General features: G+C 41.3%; 1 protein-coding gene across 1 annotated transcript in view; it reads left to right on the forward strand.

The window, feature by feature from the left end:
- Window positions 1-2508: 2508 nt before the first annotated feature.
- The window catches only part of LOC106611928 (alpha-1A adrenergic receptor), a 32651-nt gene continuing 21132 nt past the window's right edge, over window positions 2509-14027 (forward strand). The window contains exon 1 of the mRNA XM_014212601.3: window positions 2509-4009. Within this exon, the coding sequence (XP_014068076.1) occupies window positions 3028-4009 (982 nt within the window). The 5' untranslated portion in view covers window positions 2509-3027. The remainder of the gene's footprint in view (window positions 4010-14027) is intronic.

Genomic DNA, 14027 nt, shown 5'->3' on the forward strand with positions numbered 1-14027 from the left:
TATGAATTCAGCTCAAAGTGTTTCCAGACTGACTGACAGCCTTAGCCAGGTCCACCATCAGAGTAGCCTTTCAGTTAGCCTTGGTGCCTTGCTAATCACTAGCAATAATATGCATGAAGAGGTCCGTAATGCGGCTTTGCCCTGCCCCCCATCTCCTGTGTAATGAACAATGTCTCAATCGGAAAGACTGGCATCACATGCCTCAGACTACGTTGACATAAGCATCAGTCCTGAAAGCGTTGAAAGCCTCCGGACCTAGACACCTGAATACCAACTTCATGCTTTACAAAATAATTCACTTTGTGGTTTGCAGGTCAACCCCTGACAATGTTAACATTAGTAATCCCTTGTTATATGGACTTGTTGCCCGTGCTGGACCGGAACACAGAGAATAATATGAATGAATGTGGTGTGGCATTACAATGACCAAACTGCTCTGAACCCCTATTGGAAACAGGTGTGGTGAAGAAGAACTCAAAGGTGATATGCAACCCAGAGTATTTGCAAACAAGCTACAGAAAAAATTGCTATTATTAGGACTTTTATTTGCTTCCACTACATAAGCCTATAAAAACACCTCAATCCATCACCAATGCATGCTGCGTAGTGTAGGAATGTTATTTCTATATATACACAAGGTAGTTTAGGTTCCAGGCAGGGACAGTATAAAGGGAAGCTGCAGTATACAGTAGAGACAGTACAGTAGTATTTAATATGTACGGCTGCGTAATTATCCTACAAAAGAAATCCGGTCTGTGCCAAAGCAGTAATTGAAACGCTTGATCGGCAAAAATTGGACAAGAACATAAATTGTTCTGCAAATGCATGAACTATCCCTTCCAGTCGACCACCTTAGAGTCTACACTGTGAAAAGTGGGACTACACTGTTGTTTATTTGGAGTGCTTATACTGATTGGAATGAGTAAAAATTACGATTCAGGTTCATTCAACCTATTATTCAATTTGTCTGATAAAATATGATTTTTTTAATTGAACGAAAGCTTTAAAATTGCTTTCAATACCTTACGCGCATGTGCATTGCATGTAGCGGTGGGAGCCTATCAGAAGAGATGGAGGAGTGGCTTATTGATGACGTGGCTTTCTGCTTGGTTTTTTTTGCCCACCCTTGAGAATGAATGTGACTCCAGTTAATGTGGTCTTTTACATTTGTTATTCAAACTTAAACTGACACACTGCCACCAAATGTAATTTTAGTTACATAATGTAAATGCATGTACTATTAAAGGGAAGGGTAGGTTTATATATTGTGTCTACTACATATGACAGACTTGTGTAAAGAATATGTTTGAAAACATTATTTCAAGTTATTGAACCAATAACTTGATTTCCAGGGGATTTATTTCATTCATAGTAACTCAATTGAAGAAATGTGATTAGGTAATTCCAACGGGATAAAAACAATGGGTTGTATTTACATTAAATATTTGTTTTATTTGATATTTATTAGATTTAACCAAAGGGGAAAAGTAAGTGTTGAAGGTAGGTTGCAACTTGACAAATAGGTTTGGTAATAATCAATAACAAAACAAATAATAGTATTGAATCATACATTTGGGTTCAACAAATGTAGTATTTTTCAAATGGAAAGACATGTGAAAGACAATTTACATGTGACTAGTTGAAGTCATTTTTGGAGGGGTTGTTTTTTTACAGCGACTGTGGGAAAAATATATTCACCTGAATCTTAATGATAAGATATTAGTCTGTCTTGACAGGGAAAGAAATATTAACAGCTATGCATTGCTTACTGATATTATTCTATGGGTAAAAACAGGCAAAATTCAGCCATGTGCTTGTTCACCTTTTTGATTCCCTTTAAGCCTCCATTCCATTTGAACTAAATGACCGATCAAGACAAGAAAAACCTTCAATGTTTTCAATGCCCAAGATACTCAACCTGGTGTGATGCCCAGAGTATAATGTGCTAAAGCCCACCTCCAAAATCCAGTTTAAGATATGTAGTGATAGACTTTTCGATTATTTATTTCTGAACATTGTTCATATTACCTAAATATTGTGGAGTTTCATGGTGGATAGAGAGATTGAGGGAATAATTCCTTCTGAAAACATATACAAATCCCAAGCCAAATTTGAACCATTCCATGTTTAGATCAGACAGCTATTCCTCACATAAAATGTGTGGTCATGATAATGTCGTGAGTGATTTGTTGGAGAAACTATTTTTTTTAAGGAATTCATTGCATAGCAGCATCAGCTCTCATTGAAACCCGTTATGAACATAAAGGCACAATTGTTTGATTTTAGTTTAGCCCTCCAATCAAATCGTATTTTCCACCAGAAAATCCCACTTGAACCCCTGCCCACATCCTGCATAACATAGTAGCCTATAGACTAAGCTCCCAAAACAACAATCTAATCTACTCATCTGAAAAAATACATCAATGACAGCACAGCCACTAGTCCACTCCCCGCCCAACTCATGAAAAAGTTGCATGCATAGACCTCACCACAAAAACAACACAGAAATCCATGCGTTTTCTGTGCTGCCACAGACATTTTCCTAGTGCAGTTATTCTTGGGCTACTGCGTAGGCCTAATATTCGTCATATACAGTACGTCTCTTCTGTTCGGCTGTATATCTATCTACCAATTCATACAGTCAAGCTGCATTGAGAGAGCTGCTGAAGCACATACAGTGAAGCGCGCGGAGCAGTGAGGTTTGACAGGAGGCACAGGGGGACTGCTCGATACTTTTCATGCAAACAGTTCCCAGAGAAGACAGAGCGAGACAACTGCACTGCAATTGGACTGATGTGACAAGACCTTTATGATACAATTTCAACCAATTGGTTTTGTAACTGAGTGGGACGTTAAGAAAATGCACCGGTTGGGAAATTAAATTTTAATCCTTGATAACCTCTCCATTAATCATGTAGCCTAACAACACTTGTTCGAGCAGGTTTATTTTGGGATGGTGTTGCTCGTTTTATTTTGCTACATCTCCAGGTGATTAGAAACCTGCTATGGAGGATCTCTTTAGTCAAAATGAATCTGAGCACTAACGATGCCAACTTATGGGGAAATGGTTCCTTATTGGAATTTCAGGGTGGGAAAGTGGGGATACCGTGGTTGTCAGAGTCGCCTGTCAACTCCACAAACGCCACTGGCAACGGGACGCAGATCGATGAAGTGGATCTTACCCGTGCCATCCTGCTCGGCTTGGTCCTGGGGGCTTTCATCGTGTTTGCCATCGTGGGCAACATCCTTGTCATCCTGGCGGTGGTGACCAACAGGCACCTGCGGACTCCGACCAACTACTTCATAATCAACCTGGCAATTGCCGACCTGCTGCTGGGCACCACCGTGCTGCCGGTGTCTGCCACCCTGGAGATCCTCAACTACTGGGTGTTCGGCAGGGTCTTCTGTGACATCTGGGCGGCGGTGGATGTTCTGTGCTGCACCGCGTCCATTATGAGCCTGTGCGTCATTTCAATCGACCGTTACATCGGGGTGAGCCACCCGCTGCAGTACCTGAGCATAGTGACTGAGAAGCGGGCACTTCTGGCCATGCTCGGGGTGTGGGTGCTCTCGGTGGTCATCTCCATTGGACCCCTCCTTGGGTGGAAGCAGCCACCATCAGTGGACGACACGGTGTGCCTCATCACAGAGGAACCGTTTTACGCACTCTTTTCCTCCCTCGGGTCCTTCTATATACCGCTGGTTGTTATCTTGTCCATGTATTTTAGGGTTTATGTAGTCGCCAAACGGACCACCAAGAACTTGGAGGCTGGGGTGATGAGGGAGAGGATGAATACGAGTGAGCTCACGCTCAGAATCCACAGGGGATCCCAGATGCATGATGACACAGGCGGTGGCACCAGCAAGGGCCGCGCAACCCAGGCGAGGAGCTCCCTGGCAGTGAAACTTCTGAAATTCTCCCGGGAGAAGAAAGCAGCAAAAACTTTGGGGGTCGTGGTTGGCATGTTTACGCTTTGCTGGCTGCCGTTCTTCCTAGCCTTACCCATTGGTAGGTATATTTTTCCATATATATTGACCCTTTTCCAAACTAATATCCAAGTACACCTTCTACAGAAAACTATCTTGATCAATATGGTTATTTGACACAGCAGTCCAGCAGTTGAATGAAACAATGATAATAATCATATGATACTATAGCCTGCAATTAAAATAACCCTCAATATGTGATAATACACATACAAAAATATTATGGTACATTTATATATATTTTGGTGCCATATTACATTTCGCAAGCAAACTACTGAAAAGTGGCTGAGAAGATTTTTCTTTAATATCTGGAAGTAAATCTATGTGGCCCTTGGGTCCCATTCAGAGAGAACTGTTCCATAAATCCCATCTCCAGAAAGTTGGCACTGACCATGGCCTATATGATAATATCCATCCATTAATTTACTGACATGATTTATCAGCATGATGTCTGCGTCCCAAATGACACCCTATTCCCTATAATGGACTGCTTTGACCAAAGCCCTATGGACCCTGGTCAAAAGTATTGTACTAATGGGATTGGGTGCTTTTTGGGACACAGGGGCTAGTGAAGTCTAGAGGGGCCAGTGGGGGGCCGGTAGGAGTTAAGGGGAGTCTAGGGGGGCCAGTGGGGGCCGGTAGGGGTTAGTGGACAGAGCAGTGCAGATAGACGAGGAAAACGTTCATCATTATTTACTGCTGTTGTTTTCAGGGAGACCTCTGCTCTGTCCTTCCCCTTCTCTGTGCCTCTATCTCTAAGAGGTCAGTTCCAGTATGGTAATGTACTGTGTCAGCTATCTATTATAACCCCTAATAAACCAGATGCAGTCAATCACTAAAACTCCTGATACATGCATTGGCAGTCGTGTAAAGTAAGTCAAAATATTTTACGATTTTTTTTTGGGGTGTCTGTACTTTACTTTATTATTTATATTTTTAACAACTTTTACTTTTACTACACTACATTCCTAAAGAAAATAAATGTATGTTATTTTTACTCCCATAAATTTCCCCTTACACCCAAGAGTATTTGTTACATTTCGAATGCTCAGACAGGACAGCAATATGGCCCAAATCACACACCTATCAATATAACGTGTTGTCATCACTTCTGCCTCTGATCTGGCGCACTCACTAAACACATATACTGTGTTTCTAAATTATGTCTGAGTGTTGAAGTGTGCCCCTGGGTGTCTTGACTGTAAAAACAAAAAAACTAAAGTTTTTACCGTCAAAAGGTTTGCTTAGTATAAGGAATTTGATGTATAGCTTTTACTTTATACTTTTACTCCAGTAACATTATGACAATTGAGTACTTTTTCCACAACTGAACTTAAGTCAATTTAAAACCAGATACTTTTAGACCTTTATTCAATTAGTATATTACTGGGTGACTTTCACTTTTATTTGGGTAATTTTCTATTAAGGTATCTTTACTTTTACTCAAGTGTGACAGTTGAGTACTTTTTCCACCACTGTGGATTGGCTTGGGACAGTTGTGAATGCATGCACTAAACCAGAGCATGCAGATCTCCAGTCATTAGAAATAATGTAGAGCACTTGAATTGTGAACGAGTTTGTGCTTATCAGGAAGTACTTATCCGTAGTGCACTTATTAGGAGTCTGCAGTCCTAGCTTCGACTGGAACTATTAGTTAATTAAAACAAAAAAATATGTTTTAAGTGAGAAGTAGGAATTGGTCTGAAGCCTAAAAAGAAAGGACATTCACATGAGCACCACAATGCGTACTCCACCCATGCTTTACCAAGGTTTTCCAGCACACAGCTTTGACCTACTACAGTAGCTCTGTTGGTCTATGGTACTTCGAACAATGTGTAGGCAGGTTGCTTACAATTCAAAACTTCTCAAACAGCCTAATTCATTCTCTTAGAGGAGGTGCTCCCACAGTAACGTGATGTGTACCTCATACAAGGTAATGTATTGCATTCTTCCCAGCTTACACTAAGACATTAGCTCCTTCCACTACCTTTACAAGCTTTGTTTAATTATACGAAAGCAAGCTTTACTTTTATACTTATAGACTTAAAGACCAACAGGCTTGTTTTAGCTATTTTGTCTTGTAGTAATGTGGTACCTGCCTGTATTTCCATAAACCTTTATTTTAACAATACATGTCATTGAAAAATAAATATATTTCATGACACATTTGTTGGTCAGTGTGTACCCAACATAACAACAGGGGTTGGTGTGTTCAACACAGTCACTCATATAAACTCGTATAAAAATCCAAATAACTTCACTGATATTCATTGTAAAGGGTTTAAACACTGTTTCCCATGCTTGTTCAATTAACCATAAACAACGAATGAACATGCACCTGTGGAATTGGAACAGTTGTTAAGACACTAACAGCTTACAGACGCTAGGCAATTAAGGTCACAGTTGTGAAGACTTAGGACACTAAAGAGGCCTTTCTACTGACTCTGAAAAACACCAAAAGAAAGATGACCATTGTCCCTGCTCATCTGCGTGAACGCGCCTTAGGCATGCTGCAAGGAGGCATGAGGACTGCAGATGTGGCCAGGGCAATAAATTGCAATGTCCGTACTGTGAGACGCCTAAGACAGCGCTACAGGGAGACAGGATGGACAGCTGATCGTCCTCGCAGTGGCAGACCACATGTAACAACACCTGCACAGGATCGGTACATCCGAACATCACACCTGCGGTACAGGTACAGGATGGCAACAACAACTGCCCGAGTTACACCAGGAATGCACAATCCCTCCATCAGTGCTCAGACTGTCCGCAATAGGCTGACAGAGGCTGGACTGAGGGCTTGTAGGCTTGTTGTAAGGCACGTCCTCACCAGACATCACCGGCAACAACATTGCCTATGAGCACAAACCCACCGTCGCTGGACCGACAGGACTGGCAAAAGGTGCTCTTCACTGACAAGTAGTGGTTTTGTCTCACCAGAGGCGTTTATCATCTAAGGAATGAGCGTTACACCGAGGCCTGTACTCTGGAGTGGGATGGATTTGGAGGTGGAGGGTCCATCATGGTCTGGGGTAGTGTGTCACAGCATCATCGGACTGAGCTTGTTGTCATTGCAGTCAATCTCAACGCTGTGCGTTACAGGGAAGACATCCTCCTCCCTCATGTGGTACCCTTCCTGCACGCTCATCCTGACATGACCCTCCAGCATGACAATGCCACCAGCCATATTGCTCGTTCTGTGCATGATTTCCTGCAAGACAGGAATGTCAGTGTTTTGCCATGGCCAGAGAAGGGCCCGAATCTCAATCTCATTGAGCCTTGGTGGAAGAGTGGGGTAACATCTCACAGCAAGAACTGGCAAATCTTGTGCAGTCCATGAGAAGGAGATTCACTGCAGTACTTAACGCAGCTGGTGGCCACACCAGATACTGACTGTTACTTTTGATTTGGACCCCCCCCCCCCCCTTTGTTCAGGGACACATTATTAAATTTCTGTTAGTCACATGTCTGTGGAACTTGTTCAGATTATGTCTCAGTTGCTGAATCTTGTTATGTTCATACAAATATTTACACGTTAAGTTTGCTGAGAATAAATGCAGTTGACAGTGAGAGGATGTTTCTTTTTTTGCTGAGTTTAGATATAGTGGTCTATAGAGCATGTATTCAAACCTGATTTAAGTAACCGTTAGTTTACCTGTGTAATATTGACATAAGCTCAAAACAATTTGTCAAACATGGTCCTGTTTTATCAATTGCTGTGCTGATCAATGGACAGTTCAATACCTCTTTCAAATGACTATGTAACAACTGTGCGTCAATCTAAGTAACATAACTTAAAAAATCCCCATCAAAATCCGTCAGTTTAAGCTAGATATATCTGCATGGGCTATGTCTGAATCCACACCATCCACCTATGTCGGCCTTCCGCGTCTGTGGTGGAAGGTGGTCGAGCTACAGCGATGTGTGTCAGACCATGAAAAATCTGTCTTCTCACTAAAATGCCTGTAGCATCCGAACGGTTTGGCCTAATATGACCACTGGAAAGATAAGACTCTCACAATGTAACGGTCGTCGTAGTAAGTGGACCAAAGCGCAGCAGGTTGAGTGCTCATTATATATTTATTGTGACCGCTTAAGGAAACCACGAATACGAACAAACGAACGAACGAACGAACGAACGAACGAACGAACGAACGAACGAACGAACGAACGAACGAGATAGATAACAGGCTAAACACAGCTATGCAATCACAACTTCCCACAAAACCCAAATAAAACACACCCCTCTATATAGGACCTTCAATCAGAGGCAACGAGGAACAGCTCCCTCCAATTGAAGGCCAAATCAATAAACTAAACATAGAACTAAAAAGACTAGACTAGAACATAGAAATATACTAACATAGAACATAGCCCAAAAACCCTGGAGAATACTAACCAAACACTCTCTACATAAACATACACCCCGAACCACATAAAACAAATACCCCCCTGCCACGTCCTGACCAAACTACAATAACAAGTAACCCCTTTACTGGTCAGAATGTGACACACAAACACTGTGTTGTTCTCCATTTTGCTCTACGACCACCACAAATGTCACAGGATAATGGACTTTACAGTGTCCTGCTGTTGAAATAATATATATAAATAATATATATATATTATTTGAACAGCAGGATACTGTAAAGTCCATTATCCCTCTGAAGAGAATGAATTAGGCTGTTTGAGAAGGTTTGAATCTTAAGCAACCTGCCTACACATTGTTTGAAGTACAATAGACCAACATAGCTACTGTAGTAGGTCAAAGCTTAGTGCAGGAAAACCTTGGTAAAGCATGGGTGAAGTACGCATTGTGGTGCTCATGTGAATTTCCTTTCTTTTTCAGCTTCAGACAAATGCCTACTTCTCACTTAAAACCTTGTTTATTGTTTTGAGTTTCCATGGTTTTACATGCAACATTATTATACAACGTTATAATACAACATAACACAGAAATAAAAGTTAAGTAAAAGTAAACAATAATCAGAAATGGCAATAGAAATAATGTAGTTGTTAGTGTTTATTTAATATTAACAGCTGATTTTCCAGAGGGAAGCAAAAACCAGAAACCCATTTAAGCCAATATGGAGTAAACTGGTAAACTTTTCTCTGATCTCTCTTAAGATAATCAAGCATGCTCCTGGAAAATACACAAATAATCAACATGTACCCATTAGCTATTTACATGAAAATGTACCTTATAGTTTACTTAAGGGCTTGTAAGTAAGCATTTCACTGTAAGGTCTACAACGGTTGTATTCGGTGCATGTGACAAATACAATTTGATTTGATTTGATTTGAATTGACTGAAGAAATGCCTAGTACTACATTACCTGTAAACAAAAGTGAATTATTACAAAACAGAAAATGTATAGTAAAACGTACATTCATCAGATTTAGTCAACTTTGTACATACAATTCAGGGATGGCCATAATTGCTTTTGAAGAGCTACAGGGTTATGCAGACTTTCTTGTTCAAGCCCAGTTTTACCACACCTGATTCTACTATTAAAGGTCTTGATGAACAGCTGAGGTCTCGATGAATAGCTGAGGTCTTGATGAACAGCTGAGATCACGATGAACAGCTGAGGTCTCGATGACCAGCTGAGGTCTCGATGAATAGCTGAGGTCTCGATGAATAGCTGAGGTCTCGATGAATAGCTGAGGTCTCGATGAACAGCTGAGGTCTCGATGACCAGCTGAGGTCTCGATGAACAGCTGAGGTTTCGATGACCAGCTGAGGTCTCGATGAATAGCTGAGGTCTCGATGAATAGCTGAGGTCTCGATGACCAGCTGAGGTCTCGATGACCAGCTGAGGTCTCGATGACCAGCTGAGGTCTCGATGACCAGCTGAGGTCTCGATGAACAGCTGAGGTCTCGATGAACAGCTGAGGTCTCGATGAATAGCTGAGGTCTCGATGACCAGCTGAGGTTTTGATGACCAGCTGAGGTCTCGATGAACAGCTGAGGCCTCGATGAATAGCTGAGGTACCGATGACCAGCTGAGGTACCGATGACCAGCTGAGGTACCGATGACCAGCTGAGGTACCGATGACCAGCTGAGGTTTCGATGAACAGCTGAGGTTTCGATGACCAGCTGAGGTTTCGATGACCAGCTGAGGTCTCGATGAACAGCTGAGGTCTCGATGAACAGCTGAGGTCTCGATGAACAGCTGAGGTCTCGATGAACAGCTGAGGTCTCGATGAACAGCTGAGGTCTCGATGAACAGCTGAGGTCTCGATGAACAGCTGAGGTCTCGATGACCAGCTGAGGTCTCGATGAATAGCTGAGGTCTCGATGAATAGCTGAGGTCTCGATGAATAGCTGAGGTCTCGATGAATAGCTGAGGTCTCGATGAACTGCTGAGGTCTCGATAAACTGCTGAGGTCTCGATAAACTGCTGAGGTCTCGATGAACTGCTGAGGTCTTGATGAACAGCTGAGGTCTTGATGAACAGCTGAGGTCTTGATGAACAGGTGTGGCAGGCTTAATTAACTTCTTACATCTAGGGGTTCCACTAGCGGAACGCCTCGCCAATATCCAATGGAAGAGCATGGCGCGAAATATAAAAACCTCAAAAATGCAATAATTTCAATTTTTCAAACATACGACTATTTTACACCATTTTAAAGATAAGACTCTCGTTAATCTAACCATATTGTCAAATTTCAAAAAGGCTTTACAGCGAAAGCAAAACATTAGATTATGTTAGGAGAGGACATAGCCAAAAATAATCACACAGCCATTTTCCAAGCAAGCATATATGTCACAAAACCCCAAAACACAGCTAAATGAAGCACTAACCTTTGATGATCTTCATCAAATGACACTCCTAGGACATTATGTTATACAATACATGCATGTTTTGTTCAATCAAGTTCATATTTATATAAAAAAACAGCTTTTTACATTGGCGTGTGATGTTCAGAAAATGTATTCCCACCAAAAACTTCCGGTGAATTTACTAAATTACTCATCATAAACGTTGACAAAATACATAACAATTATTTTAAGAATTATAGATACAGAACTCCTTTATGCAATCGCTATGTCAGATTTTAAAATAGCTTTTCGGCAAAAGCACATTTTGCAATATTCTGAGTACATAGCTCAGCCATCACGGCTAGCTATTTTGACACCTGCCAACTTCGGGGCACACTAAACTCAGAATTAGTATTAGAAAAATGTTATTACCTTTGCTGATCTTCATCAGAATGCACTCCCAGGACTGCTACTTCCACAATAAATGTTGTTTTGTTCCAAATAATCCATAGTTATGTCCAAATACCTCCGTTTTGTTCGTGCGTTCAGGTCACTATCCAAAGGGTAATGCGCGAGCGCAATTCGAGACAAAATAATTCAAAATGTTCCATTACCGTACTTTTAAGCATGTCAAACGCTGTTTAAAATCTATTTTTATGGTATTTTTCTCGTAAAATAGCGATAATATTCCAACCGGACAATAGTGTATTCATTCAAAGAGGAATATAAAAAACAGCGTGGTCTCGTGAATGCGCATATCCAATCTCTTTGTCACCAGGCAGACCACTGATAAACTGAGCTACTATACTCTGCCCAGAGACAGGAGACGCCTCAATCCACTTTCTGAAGGCTTTAGAGAGCCAATGGAAGCCTTAGAAAGTGCTACGTAACCCCACAGATACTGTAGTTTTGATAAAGAATCAAAAGGCCACTTCCTGCTTGGAATATCCTCAGGTTTTTGCCTGCCATATGAGTTCTGTTATGCTCACAGACACCATTCAAACAGTTTTAGAAACTTCAGTGTGTTTTCTATCCAAATCTACTAATAATATGCATATATTTGACTCTGGGCCCGATAAGTAGGCCGTTTAATTTGGGTACGTTTTTCATCCGGACGTGAAAATACTGCCCCCTATAGCGAAGAGGTTAAACAAAAAAGCCTACAAAACACTGTGGCTCATCAATAGCAATTTTGGAAACTCCTGATACAAACACTGTGACAAATGACAAACTGCTGTGAAACACCTGTAAAATACAGTCATTAGACAAGTACAAAACACTTCTATGAATACATACAGTGAGCTCCAAAAGTATTGGGACAGTAACACATGTTTTGTTGTTTTTTATATGTACTCCAGCACATTGGATTTTAAATTGCTGGCTGTGACGTTAGGGCTACTTGAGGGTATTTTCATCCATATCAGGTGAACCGTTTAGACATTACATTACTTTTTGTACATAGTCCCCCCATTTTAGGGGACCAAAAGTATTGGGACAAATTCACTTATGTGTATTAAAGTAGTCAAAAGTGTATTATCTGGTCCCATATTTCTTGCACACAATGACTACATCAAGCTTGTGACTCTACAAACTTGTTGGATGCCTTTGCTGTTTTTTTTTGTGTTTCAGATTATTTTGTGCCCAATAGATATTAATAGTATATAATGTTTCTTAAACACTTCTACATTCATGTGGGAATGAATTGTGAGTAACGATGAGTGAGAAAGTTACAGACGCACAAATATCACACCTCCAAGACATCAAATCAAATCAAATGTATTTATATAGCCCTTCTTACATCAGCTGATATCTCAAAGTGCTGTACAGAAACCCAGCCTAAAACCCCAAACAGCACGCAATGCAGGTGTAGAACATCCAAGACAAGGTTATCATGTATTGGGGGTATGATATTGGTGTGTCTGTAACTTTCTCACTCTTAATCCTTTAGCTGCAAATGCTCTTAGTAATGCTGTACACAGCTGTCCAACTCCAGTAGAAGAGCACGCATTCCCCCATTTTTAAATGGCAGTATAAATATGAAAACATACATAAGTGCTACTGATGTGTGTGATGTAGGCTAGTCTACTGTGTACATGTGTATGTGCTGAAGTTGTTTGTCAGATCCACGTTGGCCAGCTTGACAAATTTCTTAGCTTCTCAAATGACAGAAATATTCCCATAGAGATGGCCTGGTGATAAATTAATCAGCAGGTTTGCACATTTCTACGGGATAGGTGCATGCCCACAATCCGCCACCCTGCCATTAAGCAGTGTGTCCATGGGATGTACCGTAGAGATGGTGTGCATCTGACGGTTGAGGCCAACAACAATTTACTTGAGAGTTTAAGAGCTGGTCTCTCCACCGTTCTATCCTCTGTAGTAGCAAGACATGCACACTAGTACAAGTACATGTCCCACTCCGTCCCTTGCCACTCAACAACGATGCCCAACCAACCCAAAGGCTCCTTTAAGAGACACCTAATAAATTAAAATAAGCCCACACCGTGTGTGTGTGTCGGGAAGAGCAGGGGTGGCAAAAACTAAACACTACATTTTTTGTCAAAATATCCCAGGACTTTCAAATCCCAGGGCGATGACGCTAACCGTCACGTTACAAACACTGTTAGAGGTAAGTCAACTTGACACTCAATTTCAATGGACAGTCTGGTGATGAGAGCCACGTTCAATCCAAAATTGTTTTAGTTGTTCATTCACTCATTACTGATTGAACGTTTATTTTTCTTGCATGTTTTGACAGTGCACAGGTCGCGCAAGCAGTGAGTGGGTTCCTTTATTTGGCCCGGGTTACTGGGTGAAAAGTGATTGCATTTATTTTTTTAAATCAAATCAAACCTTACAGTGAAATGCTTACTTACAGGCTCTAACCAATAGTGCGAAAAAAAGGTGTGTGTGTGTGGTGTGTGTGTGTGTGTGTGTGTGTGTGTGTGTGTGTGTGTGTGTGTGTGTGTGTGTGTGTGTGTGTGTGTGTGTGTGTGTGTGTGTGTGTGTGTGTGTGTGTGTGGGTAAGTAAAGAAATAAAATAACAGTAAAAATACATTTGAAAATATGAGTAGCAAGGCTATATACAGACACCGGTTAGTCAGGCTTATTGAGGTACTATGTACATGTAGGTATGGTTAAAGTGACTATGCTGGTTGGTCAGGCCAATTGAGGTAGCATGTACATGGATTTATGGTTAAAGTGACTATGCATATAAGATAAACAGAGAGTAGCAGCAGCGTAAAAGAGGGTGGGGGGGGGGGGGGGCACACA

This window comes from Salmo salar, chromosome 09 (genome assembly GCF_965601325.2).
Source record: "Salmo salar chromosome 09, fSalSal1, whole genome shotgun sequence".
Classification (NCBI taxonomy): Eukaryota; Metazoa; Chordata; class Actinopteri; order Salmoniformes; family Salmonidae; genus Salmo; species Salmo salar.